We start from the raw sequence: 20752 nt of genomic DNA on the forward strand, positions 1-20752 counted from the left end.
TAGACCCAAACAACTCATTGTAATAGACTTTAGTGAGAATACTCCAGGTAAAGATTACAACAATTGGAAGCATCTTGGATTTTTAAAAAAGTATATTTCAATACATAAGTTTGTATGCATGCTTTAAACAAATATAGTTCAAGAATGAGCAGAGAGTCTAAACAAAAAGTAATATGACCAGCACTAACATTAAACTTCTCATCCAGATTTTAATATGTTAGTCTAACGTAGTGTTAGTTACCATGCTGTACTGAAAAATGTAATGGCACAATCTGATCATGGTTCATTAAATATTATACCCTACTTCCCCAGAATACTTAGGCTGGTCATAAAATTAACAATGCATAAGTAAATAAGTATAACCAGTTATAGACAGCTGCTTGTTTTACAAATTGCCATCAGGTAAGACATACTGTCTCCAGAGACTGAGCGCGATGGACATTCAATCATACCATTGAACAGTATGGCCTGAAGAAATGGGCACGTTTTTTCTGAAAGTAAATATTAAGACAACTCTGTTAGCTTTTAGTTTCCTCTTGTAAATAATCATGGTATGACTGAATACAAGACCCAACTTTGAAAAGCAAAAGATTTTAATCGGCATAGTGCATGATTGATTCAACGTAATTCCCAGGAAACAAGCCAGTTACTCGATTGCAAACTCCTTCATACCAGCCATCGTCATTCTTCTTTATCACATAAATGATTGCACCCTCCATAAATGACAGCTCATCATCTTTGTCCTTTGTGTAGTCATATATAGCAACAACTGTGGAGTGAACAGGGACACATTTAGCATTTTATTAATAGCACCACTATTAACATTTTTCAAGTATAATTATTTTTTAAAAGACTGGTTTGCTTTGCTGGGATTTTCCATAATGAATCCACATGTTTACCCTCTTGAAAATTAAGTCAAAAAAAGGAAATTTCACTTTTCTTGCAACAGTAGCTCCCAGTAAGAAGCAGCTGGTACCTACACTCAATGCTCCTCAAACTATTGACAGGTACAGTGGACTGTGACACGGTAAAACAGAGTGTATGGACACTTAGAAGCTGAACTGGGAAATAACTGGCATGGCAGTAATTTCTGGTCAGATTACCTCAAAAGCAGAGAGATCCCAGGGGCGGGGGCAGGGGGAGAGGAACTTCTTGATTAGAGAAAGCCTTAAAAAAAAAAAATTAAAAAAAAATTCATTCTGTAGAGATGGACCAACAGAATAAAAATTCTCCACTGTGGCCTCTGAAGCTACACAGCAGGTACTGCAGCACAGGATCCTGTACACACAGATACTTAAAGACACTGTGCAGAAAAGGATGGTCCTTCTACAGAACTTCCCTGCGATAAGAATTTTTGGCATTACTTTATGAGGAGCTGCAATGAGTGCAAGTATAAAAGTTATTGTAGGAAAAGTAGAAGTGGATTTACAGCAATGCCATCATTACGTTACTAGTACCACCGTCCAACTCATTGTATGCAATTAAGAAAGCAGAGATCTCCCTAAGGAACTTAAATGTTAACCCTATAATACTGGAATTAAAAACTAGCGCTATGAATACACAAACTTTGGACATCACAGCCTTACCCTTCAAAACTTAACATGGATTTATGCAGTTGATGAGTTTTATGAATTCCAAGAATCTACTATTTTACATATATATATATATATATATATATTCTCAGAAATGTGATGTCTTAACACCTATCAAATACTGATGTGGTGCTTCAGTTACTATTTTCATCCCACACACAGTCCAACTAGGAGTGAAGATGAAACAACAGCAGTTCTGCCAGGACACGCACAGCGGCCACCCTACCCCATCTCATACACACTACACTACCAGCCAGATGCTAAGAAAACTTGCAACATTGCTGTAGACAAAATGGTTGTGGCCAGGAGACAGACAACTCTGCAGGCAGAAAAATCACCATGCCCCTTATTTGAGGGAAGAGGCCTTTACGAGTTCACACCTCAGCACGATTTACAGTCTGCTGATCTCGAGCCACTGATAAGTCTCCAAGGAAGCCTCACTACATTTTATAGTTGCAAGTCTAACGATCCGCTCTGGCTATCTAGTGTGATGGGATAAACAGAGCTCGGGCTGTCCGGCCTTCTTGCACCACGGTTTCTAGATGATTGCCCAGCAATCCTGATGTAGCTACAGACACAGTCCAGTGGCTCAGCAAAGATGAAAGCCATCTGATCTTCATCTGCTTCTCATAACGAAGGAATTTTTTTATCCATTCTAGAATGCTTGAAGGTATTTTATAATCCTTCAAAGAAGGATTATATTTTATCACATTAGGTGTAGCCACAAACAAACTAAGAAAAGAATGATTCGAGTTCTGACTTAGCAGGGACAATTGTTTTCGACAGACCCAAGATAAGTCCTTGATTCTCTTCAGATACCGTTAATCCTCTGATGTTGCAGTGACACAGAATTGCAAGGCTTCTCTTACCTTTCTCTATATAGTTTTTAGGTGCCCAAGCAGGATCTCCATCTGCATAGGGATCGCTGTACTGCACAACAGCAGCCTCCTCATCCTCATAATCCACAGGGGGAGGGGGTGGAGGAGGAGGAGAGTCATCAAACATCGGCATCTCATCGGGAGGCGGTGGTGGGGGAGGAGTCGGGCTATCAGCAACTAGAAACATTTGGAGATTAATTTTTTCTTAAATCAAACCAGTGTGGAGATGCAAACAAACCTGAGGCGGCACACTGCAAATAAAATGGGATGGGGGACGACAGACAGCATGCACTACAACACCATGCACTGATTAGAAACAGAGGCTTCATATTAACAGCTACAACATACAACTACATTTGTTATTAGTGGTCAAATCTATGTATAAATGCCACTAGAGTCAAAGCACATGCTGCAGGGCATAAGCTGAACACCAGCAGAAAGGAAAGCTTCCTGCTCCGACGTCCATGCACTTGGGCTAGGTGCAGCCGTTAGCTATGGGAGGACTCCGAGCAGCACCCTCTGAGCCAGGCAGCAACAGGCCTCTCAACTGGACCAGAGCTTTATTATTTTTTAAAAAAATCCTTTGTCTATAATAATCACTGTACTTTATTTCTGAACACTGCTTCCTTGGATTCCTTCTCTCTCAGAACTAGCATTAAGGGGACAAAAATGATCTGGTGTGGATCATAAAAAAAAGAGATGAGACCATTGTTTAATATTTAACCAGGTAAGAGAAAGCCAAGTAATCCTTCTGCAGAAGAAAAGCTTTGTACAGTTTCTTATCTTGCAGACTAGCTTGTGTGTGTGCACACATCCAAGATTCAATTAATAAATGGAAAACTACAAGAGGCAGCTGCTGCTCTTGGGGGGAAAAGTGCTCTAGGAATTAAGTGTATAATCCAAAATGTCAAATCCCTGCCCTGAGATCCTCCAGTCAGCACAATTACCACTTGCTTTGGGAAAGGGAAAAAAAGAGAAAGGCATTATGGTACAAATCACTCTTAAAATCACTTCATCAAATTAGTTTTCAGTAACATTCACAACAGCTGGCGGCAAAGGAGAGAGAGAGAGCGCGCACACTCAGATGCAAGACATCAAGTCACTTATCCTGTTCCTTCTAACTGTGGCCCACTACACGCGGCCCTAGGTGTATGCACTATGAAGCCACAAGTTACTGAAAGGAAGCTACTGTCACTAAACTCAACTCCGTTACATAGCAACACAGATTCAACTACAAGAGATTTGGGAGTCTGCACATCAAAACCACAGGCTAAAAACCAGTGTTCAACTGCAAGGAGCCATCAAGCTGGGCATGCGTTCCAGAACATGTAGCTCCAGCACACTACACCAATTTTGAGGAGAAAGCCAAGCTGCAGGGCAAAGAAAGAATAATGAATGAAGGTTTAGTTACTGCTTGTTACAATGGCAATGGAGACCAGAAACAGGTTTTCTGTTTGCCTTAATGCTCTTTACTTTCACCTGGCTGCTACTCCAGCAGTGACTAACCTTTGCTCTTCAGCCTCATGTCCCTGACAAGGGGACTGAGCATAGCTCCCACGTCCTAGCTGGGTCAGACTGGCTGAACTGGTATAGGGGAAAACGAATCTCCTCCTGCTAAGGGGCAGCAGCCAGTGGGAGCTGCTGCTGCAGAGGCTGCCTCAACCCTGATGCCCAGCCTGTCTTCTACCCCTTGAAGAGCTACTGCTATTCTTCACCTGCAAGCCCAGCTCCTCCTCAACTCGAGCAGCTGAGCTGTATACCCCACAGCTCTCTCCATCAGCAAGACTGGCTGCCACTGTATTAGTGATTCCTATCCCATACAGAAGCCCATTTATGCCACTTGGAGACAGACTAACAAAGTCTTTGGCCGAGTGAATGCTACATCTTGCCCGTGTTACTGAATAGCTCTCACAGGCAGGCTTCATTAATCTACCACAGACGCATGACAACACTGTTTATGAATGGATTGGTTTTGTGCAGTAGTTTGGGCATATCTTTCACAAAATGTATTTCTCCCCCTAACTTCTGTCTGCAGCCAGGAAAAAAAGGGTATTGAAACAACAATCCTTTGAGATCTTGAGAAATTCTTACCTTAAGAAATGCAAAAAGTTGTATTTATTCGACAATGATGTTGCTTATTTGAAAAGAAGAAAAGGGGAAAGGAAATGCAAGTGTGAAAGTGCCAGCACATACCCTGAGATGCAGTGCAGAAACTGCATGCTTTATGAAAAACATTTAAAACAAATCAACTTCACAATGTAAATAAGGGGAGAAAATGGAACAGAAAATTAGACAAGTGTCATCCCATGGAAGAATTCCCCCCCCCCCCCCCCTCGGATTTTAACCTAGATTTTTCCTGGTTCTGAACTTAAAACAGGCAGACTCTAGAACAGTGTTACTTTTCCTAGCAGAGGAAAAAAAAAAAAGCATACAGAAAACCACACTAAATGAGAAAGGATCAGTATTTACACAGCTCCAAATTGAAACATCTTCCCTTGTATGTGTTCACATCCCTGTTCTTTAAGTGGGGACCAGCAGACTTCTTTTGAAAGGACTGGGTGTGGCAGTGCAACAATTTACATCCAATCAGTTGTCCCTAGGCACCAGACACACTAGAAAACCTCTCTGAAGGAAATACCTGCAGTTTGGACACAGGGCGCAGGAAAAAAGAACAGGCATTGCATAGTTTCTAAGTCCTCTGTCCTTGTCCTCTGAAAGAAGTCCACAGAGGAGAGGATGTTGCTTTCCAAAACCACAGATCTTTACGATAAGGAAAAGACAAGCCTACCCATGACTCCCTAACTCCACTCCCCCGTAGACTTCTTGCAGAAAACAAGGCAGATCAAAGTCTAACACGTGATGCCAAAACTCAACGACAGCCTGCTGAGCGTATGTGCAGGATGCCGCATGCACCCCTGCCTCTGAAATGAGGCAACAGCAGCTCAAAGCCATACTCATTATGTGACTTTCAAACCCAAGGGACTGTTTAAAGAAAGAAAATAAAAAGAACAATTCCTAAGACCAGATTTCAAGCTTCAGCTATTTGTGCTGCAAATCTCATTCACAAGTCAGCTTGCATTTTGATGTTGCCCACGCAAGCAAGTCTCTCCCTTTCACCTCTGCTCTCCCAAGGGCTGTGGCATCTCCAGGAGGCCAATACTTGGAACAGTTCAGAAGTCAATTCAGGTGTCAATTTCCTCAAGTTTATCTGCAAGCAAAGATATTCTGTAACCCTCATCTTCAGTAGGTTTACCTCTACTCTTTGAATTTGGGAATGTTTTGTCAACAGAATTTTGTGGCATACTGTTAACATCAACATGATTCTTACCATTTACCTAGCAAACACCCAAACACCCTCTTTCCGAATGAGAAACAGAGAGATGCCTCCTGTCTTTAGGGGAATGCTCAGAACACAACCACTTCAAAGTTCTAGAGGAAAGCTGAACAGCAGCACCAGTCAGATCTGGGGGCCCATGAATGTATGCAGGAGCTAGATAGCTACCGCACAGCAGCAGCCCCTAACATCCTAGCGAACTTCACCATGGCTCCTCAACACTTCAAAAAGGTTTCATATTTACTTCATGGCCTACCTACATTGCATTCATTCTGTTGTTTACACAACTGCAACATATTCCTACAACAAAACTGTCCCCAGATCAGGAACACAACTTTACACCTGCACTAGCATTTGGGCCAAGAACACTCACCTGCAATGAAGTAATGGTAAAAGTAGTGTTACCAGTATAAAACACCTTGCAACACAGATCATAGCCAGGGAACGTCTCTCTCAAAAACCTAACAAGCAGAGCTATGCTGCAAGAAGCTCAGTAGGGCAATCTGGCTGGAGAACACAAAGAAATGGAGAATGAAAGGCTGCTGCGAGGAGAAATACCTTACAAGCTCCTTTGTAATGGCATTAGATCATAGGACTGCACATTTTCAATTGACTGTACAGCTTCCTGAAAACTACTACAGCATTAGAATCAATGGTTACACAGTACATATTTTGACAGTCTTCAAAAAGCCTTTCTAATAAAAACTAATCAATTATCCCTAGTGAAAAAGCCTCAGGCAGGATGATTCAACATGAAATTAGTAATTTTAATTAAGATACATTTCTATATTCACACCAAGCAGATGCCACATATTTCACACTGTATTTCTATAATAAATTAGCAGTTCGGAACTTAAATGGGTCAGTAATAATCATGCACGTTATAAAATATTGACGAGTGTGCCCTTCAGCTCAATAGCATATTGACACTAGAATGCAAGATAGTATTAGCTTCTGGAAAAGGAAACAAAATAGAGTCTGACTTGCCAGCCATGCATGCTAGAAGAAAGTAGGCTCTACCCTTTAACAGCTCAGCTTGTCCAGACTTACTGTTTTCCTGCACCCTGGCCACGAAGCCTGTGAGAGGTATCTGTGGAGTCAACTGAGGCATAGGGGGTGGGGGTGGAGCAATAGAAACTGGTAGCAACACACACAACATATCGGGAAAGTCAAACAGACAAAGGAAAAAAAAAAAGGAAACAAACAAAAGCAGCCGTCAGTAACAAGGACCACAAAACAAAGTATGTAAAGAACAACAAGAACACACACACACACACACACACAAGAACCTTCTTCAAGCTTGCATTTCCAACAAGGCCGAATTCATGGTTAGCCAATCAAGGATCAACAAGCAAATTGTGCCCCTGTGCTCAGCTGAATAAAATGCAGAGTGCTGTCTGTGTGTCTGGAACAGGGTGCACGTGTGAGGAGACTGGCTCTGCTTCACTTGGGGAGCACGCAAAACTGAGCTTTTCGTCTTGATGCCAAATACAGCTCACTCATATTTGGTAGTTACCATTTAGAAGTATGCTACTAGAAGTAGGGGTGATGTTTTGCAGGATTCTGGATGCCTCCTCTAAGAGTAGAGCGCTACATCAAGTGCGGCAAAGCAGTACTGACACAAAATGAACACCACTACTTTACCAGGGAAAGAACGCTGCAACATCAATACTTAATATTCATACAGAGAGCACCTCTCATCATTTTGCTCTGCTGGGGCAGGGAGCAGTGGGTTGGGTTACCACGTTTTTGTTTAAAATAGAAAAAGGGACCTTGTTGCTTGTTGGCAGGAAAACCTAGTGGGTTTAGAGCAGAACTAAGCTTTATTTTACATCAAGTCTTCTGTGGTTAAAAGGCACTCAGCAACTTGAGAGGCTGGCAAAGGCTTCAACGGCTACAATTGGCTACACCAGCACACAGAGCTTCCTAAAAGAACCTGCAAGTTCGTTGTCTCTGAAGCGTGTACCTATTTGGTAAGTAATGAGATAGGAGACATGGCACCAGTGCTCAGAGCTGTTGTCACAGCTGAGATGTTCAACTTTTCCCTCTGCGGGTAAGAAAGTAGCACGGTAGCACTAGGTCATGCCATTCAAAGTATCAGCTTCTGGCAGGACATCTCCTCATAAAGTGGGGGGAAAGAAGTAAAAAAAAAAAGAAAAAAACCCAACAAAACATCAACTCATTTGATTATACTGTGCCTCTTCTCAGTGGAATTTCTCTTGCACTGAAGCAGAGAAATTCCTGTAAAGGTAGTAATTCAGCAGCGTAATCCAGTTGGAACCAAATTTGAAAGAGGTTCTGTACTTCCAAGTAAGCAACAGTTTTAAATAAAGCCATAACTAAGATTAATGTTTGATGAATAAAAAATGGACCATTTAGTTCATTACAAAACCAATAATCAAATAAACTGTATGGGAGAAATGGTCAATAAAAAACAGAGAACAAACAGGTTTCTCACAAAATTGAAGTAAACATCTGAGAAAAAACAGTATCTGTTAGCATGACAAGTAAAACCTCAAGGAAGCATGGGACCTGGATTTAATCAAGACAGTCAAGACAGTAGCATTAAAAAATAAAAAAAAAATAAAGATCAACAGTTACAGAAACGGAAGAAAACAGTTTAAAGTAGAAAAACACACCCATCAAAATACTGTTTAAAAAATGTCGACAATCAGTATTTTGAAAGCACCAGAAAGGCTAGATTAAGGAACAGCACCTGCATTTGAGCAAAAAATTGCTTTGGACAAATATAAGTGTTCAGAAACAGTGGTGTGCACAGCATTTAGGACAACTGAACTATTTCCAGAATTAAAGCCCTATTTATTCAACAGAACACAACTGTTCAAACAGGAAGGCATTTCTGTTGTATGGTGAATTAATTTGGGTGAACAAGAGTGCAGAGGAAAATGAAGGGCAGTAAGGGTGACAGAGAGTGGGAGGAAAATCAAGATTGGAAAAAAAAAGATAGGAACTATGTCTGCATATAAAAATACTTTCTGATAAATGTAAAACTTCTAAAACACTAAGAAAAGTCTTCACCTCAGTATCTGAGGCACTTTATATGCATTCTCTCCTTAAGAGTAAGTACACAAGACAAACACTGGTCCAAAGTGATCTTCAGCCCAAACATCAACATTTCATTTCAAAAGAAATATCAGTCTGAAGTTTAAAGAGTTGGCATGCTGAAGAACACCACCAGAAACCATTACGAAACTACAACTCCTCTAATGTGTATCTTGTCAAAATTTAAGGCATTAGCAAGGAAGAAGTTTCCTGATAGAAACAGCATTCTACCAACAATCAGGTAGATCCTTTATTTTGCAGATCTTTCTGCAGTGAACTTCGTTTGCCCTGGGGTTTGGTAGGCAGGATGCTGCCGACTAAAACCAGTTCACCTGCCCATGGTATCCATCCTGTCCCTCATTTGTCTCCATCTACACTACTACTGGCGTGAAAGCACAGAGGAGGAGTTTGCTACAATGAGAGAGGCTGAGCTCTTAACAGTCAAGCTTAAAACCAAGAACAAACGAGAAACTCGGAATCAGGAAAGGACTTAGGAAAGAGACAGAGAAGAACTGCATAACCGGAAAAGTTTGTTACATGAGCGCTGTGCTCTGACAGTACTCTTTTGCCACTGTCCCACTAGTGGAGGGACCATACTATAGCCATGTTAGGTCTCCTGCAAAAAAAATCTGGTTTTAGTTTATGTACTCGAAGCACGCTTGAAATGCTACGTATAATGTGCTGATAATTAGATAGGCAGTCATAATTTCTTGTCATGAGTAACAGCAAACAAGTCAGAGGGGGAAACAGTATAATTGCAGATAGTACAATCACTGCACAACTTCTATATGTTTTTTCTTTTTTGTTTTTCCTTCTATTTTAGGAAAGAAAGCAGTAATCTGACTGATGCTCTTCATAAATGAATTAAAATGCCATGCATGCTTTTACAATCATTTTGCTCAAAACAGTTTGTGATTTCAGAGCTCAGAAGCTTACTTGAATTTTGAGAATAAAGAGGCCCGCCATTAACATGAGGTTGAGCAGAAAATGGGGCAGTCACAGAAGGATTCCGTCTGTATCCACCAGAAGATGCTGAAGAAGTGGTAGAGTTGTGTCGCGAGATTTGCCTGGTCATTGTGCCATACTGGGAACCAGGAGCTGAACCCGGAGCAGCTGAAAAGCATTAGCCAGAGGAATCAAGGAAAAGACTTAAGCAGAGCATTACTTGGGATAGAATGCAGAAAACAGAAAAAAGCCCAGAACATGGGAAATACTTGATTACAGGTCTCCAATACTTTAAAGGCAGTAACAGGAACAGAAAACAAACACCCCTGTTATAATCAATAATGAGAAAAAACACACAGGACATAAACCAACGCTCATACAAAGGGCATTTGATAAATGCTTGAGAACTACTCTGAGAGACTCGATTGGACTGGAAATCAGAATCAGCTTCCAACTCCTAAGTATACCTTAATTATTCTACACGCAATACCTTTTGCTAAAAAGCAGAGAGAAAAATACACTTTCTGCTCAAGGCAAATGTTTTCCATTGTGAACCAGAACTTGTCTCCAACATAATATAAAAAGATGTCTAACACAACAGTGAAACAGATGTCATGAGCTTCAGACACTCGACACATTTACCAATCGCATTTGTTATTATATCTTTTAATATATTCCTTTTATACCAAAGGAATTTGCACTAATAAGTCAGAACCACTGATGCCACCTGAAAGACACATCGCTCATTCCTCAGGATGAACGTCGATTTTTACCTTCCTCATGCTTGCTGCACAAACTTCAAGGTTAATAAAACAATATAAGTTCTTTGTCGGATTAAACTCCCACAGGCAGAGAAAAGAATCAGACCTTGCAAACTAATGAATCTCACACATTGATGTCACAGATATCAATGCAATTCTTAAATACGAAAATTGTTTTGCAATAAAAGGTTTTGTGCTTTTATATAGATATGTATAGATCTTACATAAATATATACAAGAAGGCACACAATGTGTGATCAGAAGTTTGCAGTCCCGTAGTGGTATCCAAAGTTACTTTCGCTTAACACTTCAGTAAGGGAAAGCGCAAAGGTTATGTGGGTCAAAGCCTCCAAAGCTAGTTTCATAACACAATCAATGAATTTTGTCATCAGTCTGTGACAGGAAAGGGTGGGGTATTTTTTCCTGCTGCTTTGAAATCCCATCCTAACAGCTATATGCAATGCTTGAAGCAATTTTTCAAAAACTGTTCTTCCTCAAGTCTTCCAGTTTGCCACCCGCCTGCAGCATTAGAGTCTAATCCCAGCCACCGTGACAGACACTTCTGCTTTTCAGTCCCTTACAGGACAGAATACATACATCATTTCAGCTGCAGGAGTGATACAGCAGAATACTGATATTCGAGCTGATTTTGAGTTCTTACACATCAGACTAAAGAGATCTTAGTTTTATTAAGAGGAGATCTCAAGCAACTGGCAGTCTTTCCCCTGTACCTTGTGCATTTATCTTCAGAGGCTTTAACCACAGGAAATTAGTGGAGATTAGATTTGTTTAAAAACAAACAACCAAACAACAACCAAAAAAACCTCCCGGAACTGATTTTTATATTAAAATCATGTAGATCCCACTACAGAAGAAGAACCACCCTCACTAAATCCATTAGGAAGGGATGATTATTGATTATGCAGTATATGACTGCAATCACTCCAGCATCGACACAAGTCTCACCTATCAGACTGCCCATCGGGAGAGGTGGTGGCAATGGTGGTGCTGGCGGGGCTCCAAGAGGAGGAGGAACAGAAACGTGTGCTAATAAAATAGTTTATATTCCCAATTAGGTCATATATTTTAAGGGGAAAAAAAAAAAAAAAAAAAGCATGGGCACTTGATAGGCTTCCAAGGCTTCCCAAGTACTACAGAAATTCAGCTTTGGTCAAACAATACAAACTCAGGCCCTGATCCTGCATAGGGTTCTGTACCTGCAGATCTTTATTCTCATTGATTTTTATGGGATGCCAGATGATAGTAAGATTTCATGCCTATCTGTACCTGATCTGTACATGCCTATCTGTATCTGTATCTGTGCAGGATCAGAAACACCTGGGAAGGAAAGCCTATTTGTGCATAGGAAAGTTAAGACTTGTCATCTGAGGAACAGAGATTTAAGAAGTGCAACAGCAAAGTTATATTACACCAAAACTCCACTGTTTTCTTCTGCAAATTAGCTTTATGTGCTCACAAAATACACAGATAGTAAACAAGTGATTGAGTTGGTTTATTACCAAGATAATAATCCTGCTAGCTTACAATACATAAGTATCCTACACATTCTCATCATTCATCACTCTTAAAGACAAGGGAGTACACTTTTGATACTGAGATCCCACATGGTTCTTTTTCACTGCCATGCTGTCTTACACACACACTAGTTCTGCTTCTCTCAGCAACCTCCACCACAGCTTAGCAACTTCAGAATGTAATCACAGCATAAATGACACCAGTGCATAAGCCTAAAAACATGTACCATGGCTGCCACTGTTTCTCAAGGCATCCAGAAATGCCAAATTGTAGACACACATTTAAAAATATATTTAAGCTTTAAAAGGGTAAACCTCTCCTCTTCTATCCTCTCCCCACCTCAATTACCAGTAAGAAAAAAAAAAACAAACCACTAACAAAGGGTCTGCTATTCTATAAGTGAATGTTCTGCAATATCAGAGACTTCCTGACTAGCATTGTGCATCAGGACATAGTCTACCTCCTTGTACTCAGTCAAATTCCATCTGCAAACACAAGCAACTGACATTACAGCCTTGAGTTAACATAGGAAGACTCCCACCTACCTGGTCCAATGGTTGGCGGTGAAGGTGTAGGCACGGCAATGGGAATGCCAATACTGCTGCTTCCACTATTCTCTCGACTGCCACTTCCTCCACTACTACCACTGTAAAAGAAAAACATAAATATTAGCACAGCTTCTACTCAAAGGCCTATCACAGTCACAATTCCTGTGTGAGCTCTGCTAGCCTAACTCAATTAGAGAATGTTGAAAAATTCCCTATAAAACGCCTCTGTCTCTACCTACTTGATTAGCCGCATATAGCTAATCAAGGCTGGATGAATAACACTCCTAATGAATGGAATTAGCTAGGCTGGTAAACATCACTACGCATAAAACGTCTAATTAAATGCTTTAAAAAAAAAAAAAAGGTAAGCAACTATACCAGTTCTAGGCAATGGAGTTACAACTGCAGGAATAGTTCAGGGGCCTTTCAATAGCTGAAAGTAGTAAGATGGAGCTGGAAGAGTTCATGCCTAAACTACAAATAATTATTTAAGATTATTTTTGCTGCCAGATGAGGGAACATTTCTTCTACTCAGAGTAGAAGTTTTGATTGAGAACTTTTTAACTGAGAACAGCCATGATAAGCCAAAGAGGACGGTGTGGACAATTTTTTGTCTATCTAACACCTCCCCCCCCCCCCCCCCCCCCCAAGATGCACACACTTTTTGTGCATAAGTAGTTTGTTTCTAAGTCTGAAAGGTAACAGTACAGTCAAGTCACAATTTGTCTGAGTATCATTACATGATATACAAATCAGAGGCCAGCAATACAGATTTTTACAGAGCATACTTCTAATGAACTACTGAATAATATTTCTACACGTGCCTTTGGAGGCCATAACACTTCTTTTCATTGAGGGAGCTGAAAAAGAATCAAGATTCAGGCGGAAACTATCCTTACTCTTATCCAAGAGCACCTCTTAGGCCAAGGTTTGAATTTACAGGGATTAAATGGATAGTATAAAGGGAACTAAGTAGTCAAGCTGTTTTGAAGCCAAAACACCACTCTAACCCATCCATGCTAATTAAAGAGTACTCAGTAACGTTATAGTTTATTTACCATCGCTGGGTGGCTACAAATCAGTGCTGTCAAGAGTCAAGCACAAATCATTCAAACAGATCTTAAGAAAATAACAGTTACAAAAAAGAAAATCAGTGATCTGAAATGGAAGCCAAGATAATTCCTTCAAAATTAGTGTTCTGTCTGCTGAAGATTTTGATCTTGTCACCATGGTTGCAGCTGAATTTCTACCTGCAGTCTACATAAAAGAAGAGCTTGTGAGACAAGAGTATGGCGTATTCACAGCAGCCAGCTAAGCAGATTAACAAGATCTTTGCTGCATTCAGGTTTAGAAATTATTTCATTCTGACAACATTTCATGATCAACAGTGTCCAAAATACTCTCAAAACTTCCACCAGTGACCTACCATGTTTCACTCCCTACTGAGGACCTAACAAAGGAAAAAAAAAAAAAGAAGAAAGAAGCACTCTAAAAAAATATGCTGGTGTCTTACTCCTAACTATATTGAAATCTTTCATCTGTTTTTCCTCTGCAGTTTGAAGCCTACAATAAAAATCAAACTGAAAAAAAATGAACTCACTCAAGAGACTGAAGATCTAGCCTTGCAATTTGAGAAAAAAATTACATTGAAAAAAACAAGGGACACTCAGAACACCCTTCTCACCCAAAACACATACTACTTTCTCAACAAAGCCTTTAATCATGTGGAAACAACTGGCTGATGCCAATACCTACTTTGTGAATAGATTTTGTTTTCTACTTCTATCATGCTAGTGCTGATTATGAGCATCAAGTTTTACCCAAAAGAAAGCAATCAGCTCTTTCAAACTACCTTCATCACAGTGTTTCTAATCAACAGAAACTTTCCTTTGCAATTAATGGTCTTGAATACAAAGAGAAGCCCTAAGTGTATTTTAGGCTGAGGTTAATAATGCAGCTTTCAACCCATTAGGACCCATCACTACCCTGCCCAGCAACTGCATAAATTTTGAAGTTTTGTTTATTCCTGGGAAACAAATAACATAGAACTAAATAAATTGATTATATAGAACAAGTCCTGTGATTACAAGAGTAAGATGCTTGATTCAATGAGACTTCTATGGAGTACGAAGACAATTCTGTGTGTTAGAGAATACAGTAAATACAATACAGTAAAGTTCTGTTAATGCAGAGCAGCAGAATAAGTCACAAAGCTTCAAATATTTTCTGTGACTTCAGTAAGCATCAGCATACCAGGCAGGAAAGAGTTACACAGAGAAAATGCTTTACCTGTGTGTTCTTGGTCTCTGGTTCAAGGAGGCTGTCCTTCCAGGACTGTGCTGACTGCCCAGTCTGGCAGGACTGGTCATGTAATCATTGGGGACTGTTGGCGGCTTGACTGGCTCCAGGGTTTTGTAAGGAGTATTTCGTCTGCTCAAGGGAAAAAAAGATTTGAAGACATTTACAGATAAAGGACTAGAATATCAAAATGATAAATGAACAAAGTAGTGAAGCCATTTGTTTTCCTAAGTTTTCATGAGAGACCACTGTGCAGTGACCCACACTACAGTATATTGAATTCCACTACATGGGGTACACAGGTCACATTCAACCCTCTAAAGTGCTGTTATGTAGATAGAGCCATGCAAGTCAGCCGACAGCACACAAACTGATTAAAAAAGCCTAAATTAAATTTATTTACTATCCAAAGTATAGTCTTTGAACTACACAACATACAATAGTTACCTCCGCATAATATTCTGGGCTTACCCTTCAGTACATTGCACCTGCCAAACTCTCCTACTGCAACAGTTTCTCTCTTCCCCTCTCCCTTCCCCTCCCCTTGAAAGACTTTCCAGAAACATTCTTGGCTAAAGGTATTCAACTCAAAGACAGGAGGTAAGGCTGAAAGATTCACAGAACAAGTCACATTTGCAATTGCCAGCACTCCTCCCAGTAGCATTGTTTCACACAGTAATCGAGCAATCTCAGATCACTTGGGCAGATCTAAATTGAAGAGATCTCCACAGATGAGCTTCGTGGTCTCCATTTTGCAGCCCAAGAAAACAAAGTCCAGAGACTTCCAATGTCACCTGGCAGACTGCATCAAGTCAGAAATATAACACAGTTCTTTTGAGATCCGTTAACCAGAGCCATTACTACCATAAGAACTGGGCATTTATTGTACTGAATTGCAGAGCTCTTCTGCTCTCACCAGTAACTAAGAGACCCCTTGCAAGACATGGAATTCGGCAACGCAGCAGCTACACAAAATCAAAAATACCAAACTACCGGCACTTAATCATTTGTTCAATTACTGGTTATAACTGAGTTGGTAAGTTATACGGCTTCCTAGTACTTTAAGAAACTTATTGACTTTGTTTTTACAATAGGGAATGTAACAGTACTAACTTTTCACTGTAACACTTTAATAATAAAACCTCCAAGAGAGGAGTGGAAATAACGTAACTGCATTCACTGTAGCGTTTGTAACTTAGTTTGTCAATAAAAAGAACTACAGATGATTTAAATATGCAGACTGCCACCACCTATAGATCTGCCAAATGAGATCAGTTGTGGGAAAAATAAAGAAGCTTTGTATTCCTGTCATAAGAGATAGAGCCCTAACTACCACCAAATAAAATCATAAGCAGGGAAGACTTTAAATGTGCTTCCAACAGATATAACCTTGACAACTAATGTTTTAGAGTATTCTACCTTGGAATGCACTGGCAATAGGAACTACTGTTCAGCTCTGCGGTACTATTTATTTTGCCTGTACAATTTAAAAATTCACCTCAGCTTCTTCTTTGTTCTTCGCAGCTTCACTGAAGAACTTAAAACTCCCAAGCACTAGAGAAGTCAAAACCAATTTCCTTCCGTCATTTAAGTCTGATCCTTCCCTTTGGTTTTCTTCCAGCCTTACACAGAGGGGGAAAACACTGCTCAGGGCTCCCCACCTCACTGTCCTCCAGTGCCTCAATGTGGCACTGATGTCTGTTGCCAACAGGAAACACAAAGCTTTGCTCTGCCCCAGGACCCTCAAGGAACCACTACCACTACCCCCTCCATCCAGCTCCAGCAATTCATCCCTCCTCCTGCAGTACTTCCAACCCGTGTATCGAAGGTTTTCCAGTCTCTCTCCAGTCTGGTGAAGACACCCCTGCTTCCTGCAGTCCCTTTGCCTTCTCAGCCTGAGCAATTTTTGTGTAGGACTCCCTCTCCACCATATTCCTTTGGATAGTCTCGCTTTGGAGGGACAAGTGACACAACAGACAGCTTGTACTTAAAGGCCCATGTTACACACCAAGCTCATTCTGATTTTACACGCATATGTCTCTGTTCTCTGGATCAAAGGCAGAAGAGTAGCATCCTTGCGGTTTCTAGATATTTTTCCTGCATACATTAGGGAAACAGTCATGCCTATGATATTTCATGCTTTGGCAGAACACGGCTGCTCCAGACAAGAGCTGTACTTCCTGAACCAGAAGGGCAGATACGAATCGCTGTTAGAAACCCACATTATTCCTCCCCCTCAGCCAACTGCTGCCTCTTGACAAGCTCATCTGGAAATGACGTTCAGCTGATTAATCCTTATCAGGCATCAGCTAAGGCAACTGAACAGCTCTGATACATTCAGGGGAAAGCATTAGAGAGAGGTGGCTCACCAGCACATCAATGCTGCTGTTTCACTACCAAATGTCCAAGAGGACATGAAAGCCTACCCAGCTTCCCAGGGCTGATAAACAACTCTTTTTCAGCAGGGATAAGAGAGACAATTAGAATACTGATTGCATGCCCTTGAGCAATGGGAATTTTCACAAAACATGCTGAGGAAATCTCTAGGGTAATTTCTCTGCAGAACGCACAACAAACTGCAATCCTGAAGCAGCAAAGCATCAAATCAGGATTAAAAAAATCACTAAGTCTTTGACAAAAGGAGTCGCTGTTTCTAATTTTCCTTGATCATTGTTCTTGATCCTCATCTTGTTCCATCTCACTAATCCTCAATTCTTCCACCTCCCCACCTCTCCCAGATAACATACCTGAAGCTAACACAATCATGCCAGCCAGCTTTACAGTGCCTCTGTCCCCCATGGCACAAAGGAAAGACTGAGAGTGACAAGCAGGTAGAAAGTCTTGTTTAGGATGGCTTTTGGAAGATGTACAGTCAGACAGACCAAACCATAAGACACATGCTTTGAGCTTCTCAAGTATTAAGGCTTTGGACCCTAGCAACAACTACTTGCTGGTACACCAAGATAAGCAGATTTAACTCCCCACAGCAGTGGAAGAGATGCTATGGCAGGGAATACTGGTCACACTGGGACTCTGGAACAGCAAAATCCTTTCTCATTTAACTATAAAAATAAAAATCCACAAGACTGCGAGAATCAATGTTGCCAATGTGTTCACAGTGCCATGAATTTTGCTTAGATAATGCAACAAATATGGCAATATGGAAATGGAAATACCCATTATATATGGATATTTCCATATATATGGAAATATCATTTCATATCTGTTATAATATTGAGAAATGAGTAGACGAAAACGTTAACAATTCTCTCCCCCATGGAAGTTAAAACCTTATTGATATTCTTTTTGTCACTAAGGATTTCTCTCCATAAAACAGGAACAACAATAACCTCCTTAACCTCCTCATTTACCCATATCTATAATAAATCCTTCCCCCATGAAAAAACATAATTTCAAAAGGTCATAAAGAAAATAAGAGTCAGTACAGCTGAAAGGGTTTACACAAAAAAAGGTAATTGTGTTTTTTCGCTAAAGGCAATCAGAATTGCCACCTATCCACATATTTAAGAAACACCAAAGCCAGCACAATTAAAACTGTCTATTACACAGGCGGGACCAAGCAGTCTCATTCTTACCCCAGAGTTCCCCGGCCTGACATGGGAGGACTTGGTGGTTTTTGTGTAGGCGGATTTGTTCTTGACAAGGTGCCAGTTCTTGCAGGCTGGTTATTTCCATGCTGAAAGAAGGCAAAACAGCATTTTATTTTTATAGCAGAGCAGCTCTATTATTGACAGCTTTTTTTTTTTTTTTAAGTGTAAGAATATGAAGTGAGAATTCCCAGACAGCTGTCAAACAGCAAGTTTTCAGCTATATACAAGACAGACACCAGTAAATAAAAGAAGTCTAAAATACAAGCTTAATGTTATTTCTGCTATTAATTTACAACAGACATCATAAAGGTAAGCGATAAACAGGTTCATGCACAAATCTCTTGTATCCTCTTTGCTTTAAAGGGAAGCCACATTTGTGTACATCTTCGTTTGGGTGTTAATAATAGAAATCAAACTTTAGCACTGACAGTACAATACAGTCAGCATGGGCCCAGAATCTCTCAATTTGCCCCTGCTATTTGACTAGCAGAGTCAGTCAGGTTGTCTGGGAAGTCTCCTGCAAAACATGTAAGTGAAAGGATTCAAGGCATCTACTGAATTCAGAGCGAAGCACTACATGTGTTAGAAAAATTAATGTAACTATGTATAAATGCAGATGTCAATGTATCGCAGATATATTGACACACGCTAAATGCTGTAAATAAAAAAAATCAAGTATAGCATGTTTAATCTAAATATCCTATGGAAAGCAGAGGAGATATAAGACAGCGCTAGTTTTCAGTTTTAATGGCTCTGCAGCCTCTACTATCAGTCACGAGGCACTGTGTCAAAGGAGAAATAACACTTCTTACCTTGGCTTTTAGCCACTTAACGTTGGCAAAAAAAGGGGGGAAAAAGGCAGAAATTAATGGCAGATCCATCACAACTGACAGGACAGGTTAAGCTACAGATAATTACATTTAAAAAATAAAATCATTTGTTTACTGATAACTAGCTGCATTGCAGTACACTCAGAGAATTTACTGGCTCTCTTAGTCACTGTAAGTTCTCTTGTCTGACTACATGACCACAAGAAAAACACTTGTGTCAAAATTGAGCTTAGCTAAGCTTTGTCAGACTTTTTTGCCAGGCTCCTCATGGGCAGTATAGGGTTGAAAAGCCTTTTGCTGACCACTGAAGTCCAAACCCAAATCAATGCAATTTCAATGCCAATGTGCACTTAAGAATTTGTTCACAAAACCACAGTTTCAGCTATAAGGCACAGAATGGACTTGCCTGTTGTTTTGACACTTAACCTTCACGTGTTGTGAAGAAATCCTAGCTGCTGCATTGAATGGTAAATAAAGAAAAGGGAGTTCTCAAACAGGATGAGCAGCAGCGCCTTTCACCTCGGGTTTATTGATTGAAATTTGATTCGAGCCAGCACAGCGCTGGCTGCTCACAACTGTGTTGGCAGTGCTCTAATGATTGTTATTCTGAAATTCTAGCTCTTAGAATCAAGTCATTATATGACTCCACTATATCATTTTACATCCTTCAGGATTGCTGAGAGAAAAAAATATGAAAACTTGGCATCAGAAGTAAAATTATTGTAAAATTTAAAATAAATTCAAGCTGAGTTCTCTGATTTTATTCAGGCGGAAGGACTCATGCTTTTGAATGAAGGAAAGGTTTAGTTTCACCAATTTGGAAAAAAAAAACAAAACAAGGAAACACAAAACCCAAAACACAAAATAATTCCAATGGTTTCTTTGAGGTTGTTTGGAAATAAACTGTCACTTCCAGAAGGAGCCCCCTGATACACAGCTTTTCAAACTATGGTTTGTACCTTCTCTCCTCCTTCAAGAAACATAGACCAGTTTAAAGGCATCCATGAACTCAGAAAAAAACCAATTAAAACATGTTATACAGCAATATGTGAGATTTCTGACAGGGTCTGAAACCCACTGCCCTTAAGTTATTCCTACCACAGGAAGAAAAATGCAAAACTCGCTCCAAAATCCAAATTAAAAAGCTGAGCTGTGGTAAGTAAATTTAAAGGTCATCCCATTCACTACCAGCCGGGACAGAAGTTCATCAGTGCAGTGGCAGAATTCAGGCATTTAAGCCATTTCTGTCTCCATATACTCATTTCATGGACAGACACGAAGACTCAGTTTCCAGGACACCAGAGCAGTCTCCCAAGTATTATATTTTTAAAACAAGCATTCAGCAATGAAATTTGC

At 40.2% G+C, this 20752-nt stretch overlaps 1 protein-coding gene across 11 annotated transcripts in view; it reads right to left on the minus strand.

Annotated features, from left to right (window-relative positions):
• Positions 1-74: 74 nt before the first annotated feature.
• Positions 75-20752, minus strand: part of ABI1 (abl interactor 1) — a 78950-nt gene continuing 58272 nt past the window's right edge. Inside the window, exons 4-12 of one of the 11 annotated variants that reach the window (XM_009569297.2) lie at positions 19379-19393; positions 18552-18652; positions 14947-15087; positions 12655-12755; positions 11540-11620; positions 9804-9980; positions 6855-6941; positions 2462-2647; positions 75-769 (exon numbers count right to left, since the gene is read on the minus strand). In XM_009569297.2, the coding sequence (XP_009567592.1) occupies positions 594-769; positions 2462-2647; positions 6855-6941; positions 9804-9980; positions 11540-11620; positions 12655-12755; positions 14947-15087; positions 18552-18652; positions 19379-19393 (1065 nt within the window). In that variant the 3' untranslated portion in view covers positions 75-593. The remainder of the gene's footprint in view (positions 770-2461; positions 2648-6854; positions 6942-9803; positions 9981-11539; positions 11621-12654; positions 12756-14946; positions 15088-18551; positions 18653-19378; positions 19394-20752) is intronic. The other 10 variants (XM_009569298.2, XM_009569299.2, XM_054057470.1 and 7 more) reach the window with 10 other exon arrangements.

This window comes from Cuculus canorus, chromosome 2 (genome assembly GCF_017976375.1).
Source record: "Cuculus canorus isolate bCucCan1 chromosome 2, bCucCan1.pri, whole genome shotgun sequence".
Classification (NCBI taxonomy): domain Eukaryota; kingdom Metazoa; phylum Chordata; class Aves; order Cuculiformes; family Cuculidae; genus Cuculus; species Cuculus canorus.